Raw genomic sequence first — 19,860 nt, 5'->3', positions numbered from 1 at the left:
TGTATGTATGTACTTGTAAGCGTAGTAGCGTAAGCTTGTGAATTAGCTACATAATTTTCACAGAGCGACAATAGCGCTCTGTGAAAATTATGTAGCTAATTTCACACAGCGACAGCGCATCGCTATGCGAGCCTGTTAAGCCAGTTCACTAACCGCCAACTAAAAATAAACTATTGTCCAAGCTTATAAATAAATACGTGTTTCCTCTATTCCAGGTCGCCACCTGCAGCATAATAGGGAGCCATACCCCGCGGCGGAAAGACGGGTGCGACCCGCACTCGTGGTAAGTAGTCGATCGTAAATCGTACGCAGATCGGTTCCAGGAATATTCTGTGCCATTCTACAGGAATAGGAACATTGTGAGCCGTTAAGGCCGTTCCATCGGTTTGCCGCTGTCACTGTCACATTTCGCAAGAAAGAACGGGAAAGATCATACGCGCCAAGTGTCAATTTTGATCGAATTTTGTCGATTTTTATTTATTTTAAAAACGTTACCTTACAATATCGAAATTCGAAAGCTATGAAATTACTATTTAAGTTATGATTGTTTTTTCTTCTTTTTTTGTTTATAGTATCACATAATAAATAACCGAGTAAAGTAGGATTAAAAGTCCGAGTTAGAGGTTACTTTGGGAATTAATTGTATCGAGCGAAGTGTCATAATTCGTGTATCGGAAGCTATGTTGTTAAAGATAATATAGTCAAGAACTACATATATTTTTTCCACGTCTACGAATATCAACGCCTCTTAGAAAAACATGATCATATAAGGAGATTTTTCGCCTTCTGGCTCAGGGAACCGTCTTAATATATTCCCGACAGGAGTGGCAAGCACCCTAAAGTACCCTTTTCCGCAAACGACACATATTTTAAGAAGCTAAACATCAAGGCACTATTGATACCTAAACATCTACAGTTCTACACCAACTTGATGAACAAAAAAAAAACCTAGGCATGAAAAATTATCACAGTCTGTACCCCTACACAGGCTGTAGCTTAACTTTATCCAATCCGACCGTGCAAGCTTAGATCGCTTCTAAGAATACTAATACTATACTACGTGTTCTACAGGAAAAGGGACTTTGCGGATGACGCCTATTAATATCGATGCAAATGCGACGCTTCCTTATATAAGCGGTTCCTTTTTCATACCTAATTTACGCTCTAAGGTCAAACGGCGAGACACTAATAAGGCCATGTTTTTGTAGTTTTTATTTATACCCCAGATATTGTATTTAAGTGTGTTATGATGATGACAGTTCGACCGATCTGTCTTCTCTGGGGTTTAGTACGAAATTTTTGATAATAGGGTAGTAAGTTGACCAATCGAACAGAACTTAGTAAACCTTCACATTAACAAGACAAACAATAATTATGCATGAAAAATTGCCTACAGTCCGCATCCAATCTGACGACTGTCACGACACCACGTTTTCTCGCAGCCACAAATAAGGATTCCAACCGCACGAACGTTTAAAAGGAAATGAAGGAATACCAACTTTATAACGTTTACATAGAAATCAAATTAGAACCACACGGAATTGTCAGATAAAACATAACTTTGACGAACTTTTAAATTCGGATTCCGATCCCGTACAAAGATTATTATTTTCGCTTTGAAGGCAAACATCTCCGGCGATCCAGTCTATTGTATCATCTCCAATTAACGACTTCGTAATCTTCGTATACGACTTGTTGAGGCCAAGGTTATACCGGTTGTACTGAGATGGCCGCTGGGTAAGCGATTGTAATAGTAAAAGCATTTGCATTCACTTTTGTTCCGTTCGCTTTATAGCTGGTTCTCTTTTTAACCGTCACACTTTAATTGAAGCGAAGAAAAAATGGTGATTTGTTTCTCAAAACCTCGTTAAGAACAAAGGCGCAATCTGGGGAGACTCGTGCGAGTTGATGGCTTAAGCCCCATTTTGTACTGTTCAATAACTTGCAAGCAATATTTGATATATTGCTAGCTGCAGAGTACAATGACGTCAGTCGTTCGACCAAATATTTACCACAATGTAACGAAAATCGCATGCAAGTTCTTGATCTTTCTAAATGGGGCTTGTTTAGCCAGTATATGAATGATCCCTGATGACGCATGTTTGTTACGGATCCCTAGGTTACATTAAACTGGTTCCCTTTAAATAATCTACTCGAACGCTTGCACAGTTTGGGAATGTATCTAAACACAATGAGGGAAAATTTCTACCATTTCTTTGATTACTTTGCCTGTTATTGCGTTTGCTTCTTTTTGTATGTTCGATTCGCAATCACTTGCACGTCTTCTGGCTAGAGTTGTGCCGTTCCCGAAAATTTCCCCATAGGTATTTAGGTGGGTAACGCGAGTGAATGATGAGATGACGGGTGACAGAGAAGTATGGAAGAAAAAGACATGCTGCGCCGACCCCAAGTGAATGGGACAAGGGCAAGCGAATGATGAGGTATTTAGGTGGGTATTTTTCCAAAATAGGGAATGTTACCGGGAACGGCACAACTCTACTTCTGGCATGTTGCTTTTTAAACATAAACCTTTGTGGAGGGGTGTAGGCACATCTAGATTGCATTAAAAACCGGTACCTATTTTATAGAATGTTTTATACAATTACATTTTTTTCTCACCGACGTCTTATTGACCTGTTTGTGTGAAGCCAAACTAATATATTTGATTATATATAAAAAGGCATGTAATGTAGAGGTAATCTAGGCTTTCCGATTTAGCTTTTAGATATATATATCACTAAGCGCCACTTGCACCATCCCTAGTGGGATTTACCGGGGTTAACCGGTTAAATCTGGAGTTACCATGGTCACCAGTAGACTTTAACACTGGGTTAACGGTTTACCCCTTAACCCCGGGTTAGTGGAATGGTGCAAGTGGAGCTAAGCCACAATCAGATATCTGATAACCATAACCTCATCCCTCTTACTCGGCTCATATCACGGACAATCTCAATACCTGCGACTGTCGTATCACGTACGGCCTGTTCACTATTAAATTAGATCCCTGTGCGGCTGCAGATATTGCAGGGATAGGGTTTTTAATGTACCTATTGTATTATTAAGCACATTCAGGTTACAATATTCCTTTTTTGCCAAGTACCTAACTCGCTTTTGGAATTAAATACCAATGAGGGATAACAACAAAAGGTTATTTTGTTTATAAATTCGGTTATTTAGTATTATTTTATTTACTGTCAATTGTAGTTTTTAATCCATAAGCTGTGGTGGTAACGGTTTCATGCGCGCGGCTTTTAAGAGGCCGGTGTCGATTTTAGTCGCAAAAATGTAAAATTGATAGATTTAGTCCGTGAAATTTTACACCTTTTGTTACCTAATTGAAATAACAAGTACTGGTTTCTATTAGCACGTCTTCTTATCTTACCTTTTATCAGATCAGTTTTTTGAAAACATACTCACTAAATTAGTAATGTTTGCTTTTCTGATGGACGTTTAGGTAAACGCGCGTAAAGCACTGATTTTGTCGCTCTTATTTGTAAATTTCGTAAAGTTTGGACTGCTAAACATGGTAATTTTGTATTACACATATCCTGTACTTGACGTTTATCAGACTACATTTTTATTATTATGACTTTAAAGTAGTGTAAATGAAAGTTAGACGAAATCGATTTTCTCCAGAAATTACTTCAAAACAAGTGACAATTTCTCTGAAAATCGAATTAATTTCAACGTAATTTTGATACTTAAACAATCTACAACATTTGCTGAAACTATTCTTATACATGAATTTGTATAACTTACCACCATGATTTTTTGATGCATTTTTAAAAACTGCCTCTTCTCTTCATGCATTACCGGTGACGCACGCTCGCGAGCTCATTATTAAAAGGCAAGATGAGAAGACGTGCTAATATAAATCAATACTTGTTATTTAGATATTACGTAACAAAACGTGTATAATTTCAACGACTAAATCTATCAATTTTAAATTTTTGCTCCAAAATCGACTACGGCCTCTTACTACGTAAACGCAGCGGATGCTAGCGAAATATGATTTTCATAGCAACTTTAGGATCACCAAAATCCTAATATTTATCTCGTATCCATACTGTTCCGATTGGCGAGAGTATTTTAGGTTAGTGACGATATTTTTCAGATTTTTTCTCTAAGTCCAATTCAAGGTTGCTATAATATCACAAAGTCACAATCCAAAGTACTCGTGTTACAAGCGTATTTTCCGAACGTTACGTCTGGAAAAGCTAATCCCACTTCCACCAAATTGCTTGTTTCCAGCTTAAACCTAAACACATATATGCGTACCTACCTATTACATATTGAACCTTACGACCCGGACTTAGGTCACAAAATGTATAGGTAATAGTACATCCCCAAACCGCTGAACCATCAATTAAACGTGTTGCACTGGTGTGTTTTCCCATCGCTTACACGAGCGCGGACAAATAGAATTACGCGACCAATGTACCGTGACCCCCACATCCGTAATAATTCAAACCAATCAACGCACGCTTATACTGGTCCTAATTGACTCGCTGTTTGGAATAGGATTGGAATGACTGGAAACTAGTTATTGGAATGACACTTGTGCTCGAGTGTACTGTTATGTACGAGACTGTACTTTGAATTTGCTTTGGGAATGTTATTGTGTTTTTTTTACACGTGCATTTTTGAGTTACACTTCGTTTAGTTAGTTATTTAGTTGTGCAATTGCGGTTAGATTATAACATACAAACTAGAATAAGCAATACAAAACTAATCTATGTTAATATTAAGTACTTTGTTAACTATTTATCACATCACAGTGTGCTAAACAAATATTTATTGTGCAATAAATACAATACTTCTACCATTTTACTTCATTTTCTGTATCCGTGTGAAGAGAAAGAAAAGTCATAGAGCTGCATTAACCACCACCTACACTCGGCCCAGTAGCAGAATGTAATGAAAGTATGAAAGTCAGTATGTGGAGTGGCTGAGCTGATTGAACGCCGGTCAAATGGAATTAATCGAAGTTGGACTGTTCTGAGCCAAATGGATTTAACGTAAGTTTAATTTGTCATTGCTCATTGTGGTGACAAAGAATGTAGGAAGAATAACGCAAAATTGTAGTTTTTATATTGAATTGTTACACGTTTTTTACAAAACAAAGGCAAAAGAGAAAATCACACGGAAACTAAATTATCGGCAAGGGCAGACTCCAATCAAAACCTCATAGGTAGTTCGCTTGATAGGAAAAAGTCGAGAAAAGAATCATGTAAAGAGTCAGTTTATAACGCCGTGTGAAAAGAAAGGAAAGTCATACAGCTGCATTAACCACCACCTACACTCGGCCCAGCTGCAGAATGTGATGAAAGTATGAAAGTCGGTATGTGGAGTGGCTGAGTTGATTGAACGCCAGTCAAATGGGAATTGATGGAAGTTGGACTGTTGAGTCAAATTGATTTTACGTAATTGATTTCAATTTGTCATCGAGGAAATATCTAAAGCTCTGTGAAATTTTGTCTCTTTCTCTAAATAACGGACACGGATAAACAAAACGTTCAAAAGCTTGTTAGATTTGACAGAAGTTTATGAATAACGTCGATAGATGTTAAAGATACTTTAAACCCTCTATTACTTAAGTTGGGTAACTATAATTTATACAGTTCAATGAAATACTCGTTAAACCCATTTCAATACCTTAATAGCCACTGATACACATACTTCCATTATAGTCAAAATGAAGATTAATGTATAAGTCGGGTGAAAGCACTTTTGACTCTTGGTTAACAATCTATTGTTTTTCAAAGTTGAGAATCCATTCACGACTTTCAAATATCTAATTCTTCACACCATAAATAGCAAGTCAAAAATAATTCCAACAAAAATAAACCCTTAAAATTTCTCTCACAAATCATCAGCAACCTATTACCAAACTTTCCGCTTTCCACTCCAGTAAATCTTGTTATTTCTACAACATAAACTTTTAAGGAAGCCCTAACAATAGCATACCTACTCGTACCGTCACGCTACGGCTCTCTAGTAAGTTCGATGAACTGCCGTTTTTCTGTCTGCCGATGCCGCCCATTCGAGTGCTAACGTTTTGATTGATCACAAATATCTTCTCGCCTCCGTTGAGGCGTCTCAGAACATTGCAATACACAACTAAGAGAACGTTTCCAGTTAAATCTTGACAATTTCTCTTAAAAGTTATCGTAGCAGCTCATTGGATCTCTCTCGTTAGAAATTCGCAGTTATAGTTAGTTTTGATTTGAATGGCTTCGCATTCACTGCCATTTATAGATATAGCAATATGTATTTCTTAAAGATTTAAACCTGTTCACCACTGCATTGGAGGATGCCTTCAAGGTTCTGGACTGGAAAGGACGAGGCATCAATGTAAATGGCGAGTACATCACTCACCTTCGGTTTGCCGATGATATCGTAGTCATGGCTGAGACCATGGAGGACCTCAGTGCGATGCTCGCTGATCTCAGCAAAGTATCTGAACGAGTTGGTCTGAAAATGAACATGGACAAGACGAAGATCATGTCTAACGTCCATGTTGTGCCAACTCCCGTATTAATCGGAGGCTCTGCGCTCGAAGTTGTTGACGATTATGTATACCTAGGACAAACAGTCCAGTTAGGTAGATCCAACTTCGAGAAAGAGGTCACTCGTCGAATCCGACTCGATTGGGCAGCGTTCGGGAAGCTCCACAGTATCTTTTTGTCCAAATTGCCGCAGTGTCTTAAGTCAAAAGTCTTTGACCAGTGTGTGTTGCCAGTGATGACATACGGATCTGAGACGTGGGCGCTAACGATGGGCCTCATAAGAAGGCTCAAGGTCACGCAAAGGGCAAGGGAGAGAGCTATGCTCGGGGTTTCTCTGCGTGATAGAGTCAGAAATGATGATATCCGCAGTAGAACTAGGGTCACCGACATAGCTCGCAGAATTGCAAACCTTAAGTGGCAGTGGGCGGGGCACATTGCTCGCAGAACTGATGGCCGGTGGGGCCGGAAGGTTCTGGAGTGGCGTCCGTGTACCGGAAGACGAACTGCCGGTAGGCCTCCAACGAGATGGAGCGACGACCTAGTGAAGGTCGCGGGAATTCGGTGGTTGCGAGCGGCACAGGATCGGTCGGAGTGGCGAGCCTTTGGGGAGGCCTATGTCCAGCAGTGGACGTCTAGCGGCTGACATGATGATGATGATGATGATGATGATGATGATGAAAGACTTAAACACTACACCCTAACCCTGTTCTTGCAAGTATTTGTTTTTTTTTTCAGATGAGACTGCTACGTAAAGAAAACAATCAGACTCGGTAACGGCCCATAACGTCCGTACGCAAATAAACGAGCACAAACCAATACCCAGCACTTCGCGATCCTAACTCAACTTTGCCCTGCCAATTATGTACCTACAGTAAAAAATTAAACACTAACTTGAACACCCCAGAGAGAAGAATCGAATGGAAACCGGCCGCTCGAAAATCGAGTCCGATAGATTTTACAGGGCTTCCATTTATTTTGTTCAGGTGAAATCGCGTTTCTCTACCGACGTTAACGTGCCAAAACGACCAATTTAAAAATGCAATTTACACCTACGCCGCGGGTCCGAAAAGCCCACTTAGCTCGATTTATACACGATTGGAGATAATTAAAAGTCGGCCATTTTTGTTTCGAGCCCCGGGTTAATTAAACGATCTCGAGCACCGGCCCCGTCGTGGGTAAACTTTTTCGTATTATGTACACTTACTGAGCCAATGTCAGTGGTTTAACTTTTAATGAAGTTCCCGTCTTGTGAAAGGGGGCTGCATGAGAATACGAAAATGTATTTAATAATTTTTGGCGCTTAGCGTTCGCCCGCCTTCTAATATTTAGTTTAACATGAAAGCTAACGCTTTAGAAAAAACTAAAACGATTCCAGAGGAAAACTTTGTAAATAAAGAGAACAATACCAACACAGTAGCAGAGCTCATATCCAACAGTAAATACAACATACAAGAACTGATTAGCCGGCCGCAGCGACCGCGCTACGTGCCCTGGCTGCGAACGTGGGCACGGCTAAATGAATTACAATTCAGAGCTATCGGAAAAGGTAATGCCAGTTTTACGTTGGGTACAGTTTGAACACAATGTTGAACGAATTTAATGCGGCCCTATGCACGTGTTAAACCGAATTAATGCTGAAATTCTGCAATTTTGTGAAACAATATTAACTTAAAAACTGTAATAGATGTCATATATTAAAGAAAAAGTGACGAAGCCCTCCAGTGGCTTTAGCTATCGCGGCTAACGCCATGAACCCCTAGGCCACCCCGCCACTAACAGAATATTAACTTGTTAAGTTCCTACAATGAATTTGGTTCTATTAAACTGCTGTGCGTTGCTTCCATCACTTTTGGCAGGACGGTTTTAATAGAAAACCTTGTACATTTACGATTTACACAAAGTTTGAACAAACGACCTTCAATGATAGAATAGTCATCATCACGTGAACTGGAAGACTGCTTACCTCAACAAAGATCGATCATGCTATTCGTACTCTTAGCCAAGGGTTTTGACGCGGTTTCTCTTTTATGATAGGACATGTAGGATATATTGGAGATATCTTTATTAGATTAGACATACCTAAAACTTAAGTGTTGGAATAAGAACATCATAATCACTTGTTTATAGCTATGTATAACAACAATGGCTTTACAACGAACCTATTAATGGAACCAGTAGGAAGCCTAATAAAGCATAATTATGTTCAGAGGTGACTTCAGGAGGAATTATAATCAGGTCAAGGCTATTAATCACAATAACTCTGTTAGCCGATGCCGAATCGGGAATGAAGTAACGACGCCAATGCGAAAGGGGGAGTAATGGATAACTATTAGAAAGTTCAATCTGTTCCAACAGTACTTCCGATGTAATTAGGGTGAGGGTTTTCTCGATGTAGTTTCAAGGTTTGACAACACTTGTGGAATGGGGTTACACAGACAGACGTATTAGCTGCCAGCTTCCATCTACTCCACCTACTATACCATCTCTGCTAAATATTCGCATACAAGGGTTGTAGGGTTTCACAGGCAATATGCATCTACTCTTCAAAAAATACTCTGGACTCGGCCATTGGCTAGTGCTCACATCGTATAAAAGGATATTATTTGTTTATCATTAAGTATGCAGGCAGCTCTCTTGTTCATTTATGACCGATATTTGAGAGCCTAATTTGCACCTAAACCACCCACGAAACCGAAATAACCGTTGCCACGAGGCCTGTTAGCGTCATTGTCCCCAAGCACGTACAGTACAGCTAATACCGTTCCGGATCAAATCCGCCCGCATGCCGCTATCACCAACATTTGAACAGTCACGAGATCGCCTGATTAGCTGTGACGTTCACAACTGCAGGCGTGCGGGGAATGCTAACTCTTTTGCTGGATGATCTCCTTGTCTTCTTGTGGCTCAATTGAGTTTGCGCTGGATTTAGAAAAAAAAACGTAAAAATGAGATTATATGAAGAACGTGACACTGATTCGGAAAAAGAAAATAGTGTCAGGTACCATGCGAAAAAGGGAATTGGAATTTATCTCTTACTCTCTCGGACATTTCGAGACAAGACTAAGTATTCTTCTTTGTCGTTAAACTCTTTGCAGTGTCGTGGTCAACTGCTGACATCAGGCAAAGATGTTGCTTTCCGTACGATTTCTCGCTGTTTTCCGCGGTTGTAGGTATTCTGGCAAATGCGCTCAGGGGTCCTTCCATGATTACTGAATATTTAATTAATCCTGTCGTCACTTCACTAATTTCCCATCGGGCTATATTTATATCAATTACCTAATTGTTCAAATTGTATGAAAATACAGTCTTTATTTTATTCTACAATATTTACCTAGTTCACAGGATATAAATCTGTAGACATAATTACGTATGGCTGAAGACGAATGCATTTCCAATGAGCCTCTTAGGTCGCCTGGCACATAATTCGGAAGTCGACTGCGCCATGAATCGAATCTCAACTAGCTCGCTCATACCTACCCTTTAATATTAAGACGTTTTTTCTTCGTCTTTTTACAACCCACTCGGAGGAAGTTTTATACATTTTTGCAAAGTTACCCGTGCTATAATTGCATTTGTGGTTTCCATTACTAGTTCTAACAATAAGTGTCATCTAAAAGCGTAGCAAGCTCGGCCGAATTTCACCTTCCCATACAAACGGAGTCTCGTTCTCATTTTAAAACTACGTGTTTGATTGTAATGAAACTTTGCACATACAATTACATGATGATTGTGTGTAATTAGTTTATATAGCTCTAGTATATAAAGCAAACGAAATAAAGCGACAACCAGTTAACATTCGCTGTATTTTTTTAACTATTGTATCTGAACCTACATTAACTAATTACAGACATATATACCTTATTCTATTGTAAGTACAAAGTTTCAGAGCACTCTAGCTAGTCGTTTTAAAATGAGAGCGTAACTACGTTTGTATGGAGAACTAAGATTGCCGGCGACTCTTAACGTTTTCAATTTTATTAATGATACTAGCCAACTCTTGAACTGTTTATTTTGGTATCTTATTATTATTTTTGTCAGTTTCTGCTGCTGTCGTTAAGAAATCCTTACTATCATTTTTAGTCTCAACGTGATCTGTATAATGTTACTCCGCTTTATTGACATCTTCTTCCATATAAATCTTCAGAATTATGACTACACATAACCCCGTATGCATTAATTAGAAAACTGTAAAAATGTATACCTCGGCCACGTACATCTCATGATAAAGTGTTGGGGCATCTACGTGGGGAGCATTAAGCCTGGCCGTAGCCTGTATAGAACTTAGTCTACATACATATATGTTGCTTAAGTTTAATGCATAAGAAAGTGGTGGTGGCCGAGTGGATATGACGTCCGACTTTCAATCCGGAGCTTGCGGGTTCAAATCCTGGTTGTACTAATGAGTTTTTCGGAACTTATGTACGAGATATCATTTGATATTTACCATTAGCTTTTCGGTGAAGGAGTTTTCCTTCGTGAGACATCTGCATAGAAATTCTAAGGTGTATGTGAAGTCCCCAATCCTCATTGGGCTGGCGTGGGCACTATAGCCAAAGCCCTCTCGCGCATGAGAGGAGGCCTGTGGCCAGCAGTGTGATGTATATAGGCTGAAATTATAAATATCAATAGCTGAGGCATGAAAAATTTTGCTAGACGTTCCGTTCTTCTGTTTATTTTTTGTAGTAGCAGATGATAATCTTGTAACTTTTACTTAAGTATATGAAATGTATATGATTGTTCTGTACTTATTTTGTTTTGTCACAATCTCACTACTTATTAAAAGTTTAAAAAAATATGGCAGTTAGTGTACTTGTAGACTGGTTAGAATGTGACTTTTCATTTGCGAAAAATAAATATCAGAAATGTAACAACCACATGAAATCACAATTTTCCTTTAATGAAGCTCTATTTTTAAAATATTGGAAGTTGGAGGGTTAGTACAATTCTGGTGTCAGCTTTAAAGTAACACCCTATAGTATTATAGCACATCGTTACCGTTTTCACCTAACTTCATTAGCATGCTGCACTCGTCATGTTTGCTCCTGGCCCCGGCGATAAAGATCGCTTACGTCGCGACGTGACATAGTAGGGTGACTACTAAAATGGACGGACTGACATTAAGATATTAGACACTTCCATTAGGTTCAGTGGGGAAAAATTTTGGCACCTTGCGTGCTCGGTTTTCGAAGAAGAGAGAAGATATGCAACGCACATACACTTAGAATTTCCCAGGCTGATAACTGATCAACCAAAATATTACCTACATATAAGTACGAGTATCTACAAAATATTACAAACATAACTTCAAATTCTTTAGAAAATGTATCAAGTAGAGAAGATAGATTTCGCATTAATATTCAAATCCCGAAACGGCTGAAATGGCTGAATACTCTCATGGAAAATAATTTCTTAGGAATGCTCAAATAAAACCCACAAACAAAGTTGGCACTAAATCCAAAGTATCCAAACTGTCTTTACCTCTTAAAGGAACGCTTCGAGATACTGGTGCTGCAGTTGATTGTAACGCGCCTTTTGAACGCTCAACCGGCTCGAGTTTAGAAAAAAATGCACCAGGAATTTATACTTAAATCTCTAGTAATAAGAACAATGATAAAAAAACCAATGGAGCTTCGTACTCTCGGGAATTCCAACATTATCGAGCAGACATTAGGAGAAATGCACTTGTTTGCTCTGAGAATTTCAGCTGCAGCAAACTCCAGATAAAGTATCGATGTTCAATATATCTTATCATTGATTATCGTGAATGCTCGAGTTAATTTAGGAATTGAATTAAATTCCCATTTACTATGCTTGGATTTGCTGTTAAGATAATTCATGTTTCTTCAGACAATTTCAAATAGATCTGATTTATTCTATGCCCATCTTCATCTAGAAATAGTTACATTTGTGTCTAATCTTTTACCACCGTCTTTTCATGGGTTATGTTGTATTTAAGGTTCAGGCATTGTCAGTAATAATGACATTTCTTTTTTTTGACAGTGTACTGATTACAATGAAAATAAATTATATGAAAGGGAATGACAATATTTTTAGGATAGGAATGGTAATAATATTGGTTATATTTTTTGACCATTGTCATGTTTGATATTCATAACCGACAAACGGGCATCCCATTGTTCCAGCATAATGCTTAGAATGTGCTGACGCAGCCATTACCTCGATGAGTAATCATCGCAGCATGAATCTCTGGACACAAACGGGCGCTGAGAGGGTTAAGTACCTCGTAAAGTGCGTTTCTTTCTAACGGCTAAAGTAATTAAGATAAATGCGTGCTTCAAATGGGACATGACTGGGATTGAGATGAAAAAGACTTGATGTACAGATTCTGTAATTTGTAGAAGAGATAGAAAATAGCAATGCAATTTTACTATTAAACTGAAATAGAAATAGATCTAGTAAATGTCAAGCTCAATATTATTTACGGCGCTTAAAATAGACTAGTAACTTATAATTCGTCTATTTCTAAATCCTATATATACTGTACAGCTAAGTAACAATATAAATCTCCCTCGGTTTATTTTCGTGCAACAAAGAAGAAAAATATTGTAGCTGCAATTAGTTTCTGTTTACAATTAAAAAGGTACAAAGTCACAAGACTACGAGAAATACTAAAAGCCTACTTTTCTCCGAGGTCGGCTGAAAATAATTACCCTTTTTGAGACATTTCGTAATGCGGTTTCTTTTCTTCCTTAAGAACATGGTCTCGTGAAGGCTTGCGAGCTTAATATCTATAATCAACTGCAGTAATATCTTACACAACAACAATAAAATTAAAAAATGAAATATATGACAGGCTGACAACATTATTTAAAAAGTAGTGTTTACTTCTTTTCTCTTCGTCGTGAAAGAAGGAAATTATTCCACATAGATAGTTCTAAATGCATTACTCCAATAATTTGAGGATTTCACTGACCCCTTTCGAAGATAATATAATGTTGTCCGTTGGATAGAGTTAAGAAAAACACGGATTAGGCGGATGGGTGTGAAAATGAAGAGGTCTTGGGTGTGGGCTGACTAGGATGATTGATTAACATCTGTTTCGTTGCTGACTACATCCCGTTTAAGATATTGTGATAATGAAAGGGTTTTACGCTTGTCGATAGGATTAGGTTGATTGACGATCAGGTTTCAGTACCGATTTTGCAAATGAGGATATAAGAGTATGTCAAGGTTTGAAAATAAATATGGTATTAAGAGGTATCGCCGAACCATCTTTTCTCGAAGCCATTCCAAGCATTTTTGATAAGTTCTTTTAGAAATACTTAAAACAAATAAGTTGTCTTTAACCAACTAAAACTAGGTCATTCAAAAACCGAAACCGATTCAATTCCGAAAAACCACCTCGATTTGTAAATCAAATCGTTTGGCAACTTACCATAGATACGCGTCCACTTTTTGATTCTACGACAATATCTCAAGTACGTGTCCGCTATTAAACCTTACTGAGGGGTGGGTTAACCCCCTGCTGCTGTTGCCAACGCCATCCGGGTTGAGTGCCGTTGAACGGACGGCAATTAGGTCGATCTTTGAGGACTATCTTGGTTAATTTAAAATACCTGATACCCGTTTAAATCATGCTTTTCATCTTCTTCTGCGATTTTCAATTTCTTACTCCTCTTGTATCTGTTACATGTTTGTTGTACGCGTTCTAATGTTTAATGTACGCGGTATTTCTTTATATGGTTTATTGTAATAATAGGTTTAACAAGCAAATTAAATGCGTTACCCTTTTGCTTTGATTTTCATTAGAAAGCCTTTCAACATTGACGTCACAGTAATTAGTACAAACCCCAGCGTCATTCGTGCCCACAAGTGGGTCAGACGTCGCAATTCACAGCAAACTTGGCACACGACCGCAAACAATCTTGATTGAAAGTGCCTCTAATCGGACTCTGTGAACAGGATTAATAGATGAGACATAAATACTCGTGCTGCTACACAGCACCCGACGTCCCACAACCACCTTTAATACCTGTAAATAATAATCATTTTGGCATGGACTTTTCAGTGAGAGTTTAGGCGTCTGTGCGTTGTTTAAGATTGATTAATGGACTAAAAGCAAAGGAGGCTGTGGTTACCTTGGATTTTAGTTGTTAAACAATGCCGGCCTTTTAGACTGGTGCTAATTCGTCGGTTTTCGGAGCGCACGATTTATATTTACATTCTTTTGTTTCATGTAGTATGTAGCACCTACTGTTGAATTGAATGGGAAGTTGGGAACCGCTTCATTGCTCATTAATGAATTGACTGCTGAATGAAGGAGATTACTTTAAGTAACAATACCGCGATCAATGCCAGCTTTGGCATATCCGCGTTATTTTAGTACGGGTTGAAAGCGGTCGATAGGCGGTGGCTGACAGTTTAAATTGTGTCTCTTGTGCGCTTGCCGAGTTCGTGCCTGGAATTCGATTTGGTATTTAACAGCACTTTTTTTGTTATGTTAACATGGGGATTCAATAAAATCTCAATATATTTTAAGCTGTGCTAATCACACCTCGAGATACGTTTTATTTTTATACACAGCAGTACGTTTATTATCCTAAAACGTCATCTGAAACCACCCACAAATCATTCTAGACGCGAACAGCATCCATAAAAGAAACAAAGCTTATTATATCTGGAGACATCTATGTGCGACAAGTCTTGCTGAAAGCGGATGATTCTAAACCTTATAACAATAGATTAAAGCACAGGTTTCTTGCTTGTCGCTACCCGCAGAAATGGTTTTAGTTAGTTGTGATGAACGATCGAATCGCGTGTTTTTAGTGCTATCTTCGCCACACCTGCGAATTTAACTGTTGGATTATTTATCAAATTCATAGCTTTGCTACTGGCTTTAGCAGTCTTTATGGCTAAGAATTAATGAGACTACCCCAATTTGATTTAATAAAAAAATATTCCTGATTGTATGCTAGTGTTCTGATTTGCTGGCAATTCTTTTGTCTTCTGAATATTTCATGTTTCACATCGACCTCATCGACCTATTTGAATTTGCTGGCAGGTCAACAACACTTAGTCATCTCGATTCTATCCAGCATCTGATAATAATCAGCAACGACGGGAAATACCTCTTTTTGAGTGCCGCAGGGAATGTTGGTCGGTACATTGATAAATATGTTAATGGTTTAAAATTGATGGGTTAAAAGTTACCAAAGAACAAATTATGTTTTTACGTAAGGACAATAATTAATAACGGAACTGACCATTATGAATGTTTTAATTACACCGGCAAACTGCCAAACAACATGTTGACACGAAGGTGTAATTATCTCAACGTATTTCGAGATAAGCCTCGTTCATATTTTTCGTTAACTTTTTGGTATACCTATGACAACCATTTTGCTTGAATTTGGAAGGAAAACTGATGTAGGTAAATATTATGATAAACTTTTATTTGTACAAATGCATTTTGTCTCCGAAACCTTTCAAAAACTGTCTGAAGGTTGGATTTGACAGAAAAATCGACGGTTGGTCAACTTATAACAAGTCAAACGGTAACCTACTTAATGCGGTTTGCATCCCAAACTAACCTCCGTAAAAAACATATTTCCGATACACATAACACTATGTTTTCGAAATAAGCGTTTACTCGCGCCCCGCGTAAATTATGCATGGCGGTGCACTGAGGCGCGGGATAACTTTATAGCCAATAAACTACGTTACGTCCTCTGCAAGACAACTTAAGGCTGTTTTTGTCTTCATATTTGAATTGGTCGTTTAGTATTGTGCTTGGTCTTATAGCATAGTTAAATTTTGCGGTGTTAAACTATGAACGGTTTTTTAATACAATGGTATTATTTAATGTTTTATCTGACTGATCTTAGTAGCTATTAAGATGTTAAGTCAAGGTTTCTTTTAGATTTGTTATCATCCTGACTATTAGATGTTAGATGACTCTTGTTAGTTGTTTCATACTATCAGCTTTTCGTGTCATTTTCGTACTTGCTTCCACCAACCCTTCGATTATCTTCCTCATCTCCTGCTTAGCGTATACGGATCGCTGGTGGAATAGACGTGGCTTTCATATAATCTTAAAGACTTGGCAACGACATCAGCAATGCGGTTTTTGGTGAATGGTCCAATAAATCTGAATATTGATTATCCTAAATCCTGAGCTTGGCCTCAGAATCGATATTATACAATTTGCTTTTTAAGATGTCCCTATTCTTACAGTTATATTATTTATGGAAAAGGCGAACGTAGTCTTGCATTCTTTACCTGTATAATTTTTTGTACTTGAGTGTGAATGTCGCCCAGTATCACACTTTATTATACGGTTTTTTTATCGCTATGAAAACCTACGAAGTACTTTTATCTGTCTGCTACAAGCAATGATCTATAATACAAAATTCTATCGACCTCCTTTCATCGTGTTTCGCTTTAGGAGAGCAAGTATACCAATAGAAGGCCAAATCGTTAATTTTAGTTAGGACGACATTAACATTTCCTGTTATTGTTGCAGAGCTAGAGGGTTGTCGGGCGTGGTGCGGGCGGCGGCCGCAAGCCCGGCACCATGGCGACGGTCGAGGGGCGGCCGGCGCAGTACGGCGTCAGCCTTCGGCAGCTGCGCGAGCTGATGGAAACGCGCGGCGCCGAGGGCCTGGCCAAGATCAACGCGCTCGGCGGTCCGCAGGAGTTGTGCAAGAAGCTGTACACCTCGCCCACAGATGGTAAGACTTCAATAAATTTATACCTGAGGAAAAAGTAGGGCCCTAACAGACCAAAACAGCTAATCTGTCTCTATCTTTAAGTGTAAGATATGTCCTTTCATGAATAAGTGCATTTTGACGTTAACATACCACATACCAATCATTCAATCGATTCATTGGTAATTTGACCATTGGTATAGCTAAAAATTGAGACAAAGGTTAAACAAGGATTTGTTTCATCTTAAGAACGCTTTATTCTTCAGAAGTCCTTCGATATTTTTCTCGAAATAGCGGCGTAGACAAAACACATCAAAGTCACCCGAAATCTTTACATGAAATTCGGAATCATGATTGACTCTACCAACGCTTTAACGCCTACTCGCAGCCGGAGTAATTTTCCTCAAATTGTAATGAGAATTACAACAGTTGACGACGAAAATAATCCCCCCTATATTCCGTTTTTAACGATCCCTACAAACCACTGAACCCAGCAAACCTGCGGAATCATTAAATTGTAATGTCTTACCCGCGGATACAGATATAACACTGTTATTGCCAATAAATTCAATAATTTCACGATATCCAATAACACTTGTAAGCTACAGTGTAAAATAAAACTGAATGCTCGTTTTTAGGGTTGTTCTATAAATTCAAAAGGATCCTTATCGTCACAAAGTCTTACAAATCAACGTTTTATAATAGATTTAACATTTAAATTGATTGTACATTGATAAAGCTTCGAACGTAGTCTTTATGTCGTCACTGAATTTCAAACTGAAATATTGATCGAAACTAAAATAGCGCCTTTGAATTGCTTTATGTCAATCGATATTGTTAAAGTAATACACCAATCATCATCAAATAAAGGATTTAATACAATAAAACAGACATAACTTGGGAAACTCTACCAGGCGACGCCATTACGGCGATGGCTATCTGTCAAGTCCTTGCCGCGCTATAGTGATGTATCCATTTCGAATACCGATTGTATAGCTGCATTCGTGAAAGCCTCATATCCGTTATTAATATACGGCATCGTTTACTTGTTCTTACACTCATCCCTACAAACGAATGAGATATGAATGTTTTCATTATATTCTAGGCTTCATCAAATTTGACATGTTCAAACAATGCGTCACCTCGACGCGGCCTCGCTCTTTCCTGTCAAAAATAACACTATAAACTTGTCGCCGTTGTCTCATTGTGAGAGTGGAAATGAGATTTATTGAAACAGCACCGACCTTTTTGAAGGCGAAGGAGTGTAAATAAATCTTGTCCTACTGTCGTTGTTTGCGTACTTGTAACGTTATCATTTGCATCATCATCCTTTATCTTATTTGATTTGTCGTGCACATTATATTCCCTAAGCACTTTGTATGTGCTGTTCTGTTTGTGATCAATATCTTCATGCGCATAATAACCCAATCCAGTCGATGACATTACTTCATTGTCCTTCTAGAGTACGGAACGAACGAGTACGGGTTTATGGTTGTGAGGTTCATTGCCTTCAGCAATTACCAGGTGGTTAGTAATAAGAAATTATAGGACACTTGACCATTGCTGACCTACATATCTATACGTGGCCATGACTCCATGTCCCTTGCACTTGTACGTGTAATTTGCTATAAAAAATAAAAGTGCAAGGAACATTGCCCGATGCAATTCCCCATTGGTGTCACCTGTCTCTGTTCTCATGGCATTACAAATTTAAAGGGCAGCACACTTCTGACGTTAACTAGTATATGAATAAGAGCAACATTGTAGTAAATTCATGTTAAATAGAACTTTATTGCACTAGGTCGATATTCGTGACGTAATTGCTGCAAGTTCTCACGATGCATAAAAAATACACTCCCCTTGACCTAAACCTGTCAAGTTTGAAGGCTTTCCAAATGACGTATCAGTAAAATACGTCATGGATATTGTAACAGTTTAGAAACTGAATAAATTATTAAATCTTATATACAAGGATATGATCGATGTTTCCAAATGTCTTTTTGTAAAACTCTCCACCATCAGGTCTGAATTCTCCAAAACCTTTTTTCAAAGCTAACTAAACTACCTCAAAAAAAAAAAAAAAACTAGAACAAGAGTTGCAGATGTAGGCGTCAAGACCGCTAAGCTTAAGTGGGACTGGGCTGGACATGTCTGTCGCATGCACCCAGAAAGGTGGGCCAAAATGGTTACTGAGTGGGACCCACGGAGCACCATAGACGGTGCAGGCCGGGGTTTAGGCAGACCAAAAAGGAGATGGCGGGACGACTTGGACGCATTCTACCCCAAATGGTGGGAAAATGCCGATAACAGGGTCGAGTGGAGAAAACGAGGGGAGGCCTTTGCCCAGCAGTAGGACAAAAAAAAAAAACTTTCTACCGCCATTTTGTAAATTTAAACCCATGGCCGTTTAAAGAATTAACGACTTTCCTGTAAATTTATTTCGGGTTCAAGTCGATGTAACATCTAACCCGAAGAAGAGTTTCTGTGTTCGTTTTCACGTTTTTGTTGGACGGATAAGGTAACCGCAATCGACGGGGTCTGGCGGGGGTTTATCCCCTCGGGATGTATCCGTCCGTCATACTTCCGCCGGCCCAACCTAAAAAGTTTCATGCCTACACGGATACAAAAATACATAATCTCTTTTTAAATTCAGCTGCGTAAGGTATTATCCGGCCTGTAAAACG

The 19,860-nt window shown here is 38.6% G+C and overlaps 1 protein-coding gene across 11 annotated transcripts in view; it reads left to right on the top strand.

The window, feature by feature from the left end:
• The window catches only part of LOC134751389 (plasma membrane calcium-transporting ATPase 2), a 194,388-nt gene that overhangs the window by 84,328 nt on the left and 90,200 nt on the right, over window positions 1-19,860 (top strand). For all 11 annotated transcript variants that reach the window (XM_063686759.1, XM_063686758.1, XM_063686757.1 and 8 more), the window contains 2 exons: window positions 216-283; window positions 16,993-17,200. In XM_063686759.1, the coding sequence (XP_063542829.1) occupies window positions 17,044-17,200 (157 nt within the window). In that variant the 5' untranslated portion in view covers window positions 216-283; window positions 16,993-17,043. Of the gene's footprint in view, window positions 1-215; window positions 284-16,992; window positions 17,201-19,860 lie in introns of those variants that run through there.

This window comes from Cydia strobilella, chromosome 22 (assembly GCF_947568885.1).
Source record: "Cydia strobilella chromosome 22, ilCydStro3.1, whole genome shotgun sequence".
Lineage (NCBI taxonomy): Eukaryota > Metazoa > Arthropoda > Insecta > Lepidoptera > Tortricidae > Cydia > Cydia strobilella.
The sequence above is the reverse complement of the archived record's forward strand: the minus strand, read 5'-3'. Positions and strand labels throughout refer to the sequence as shown.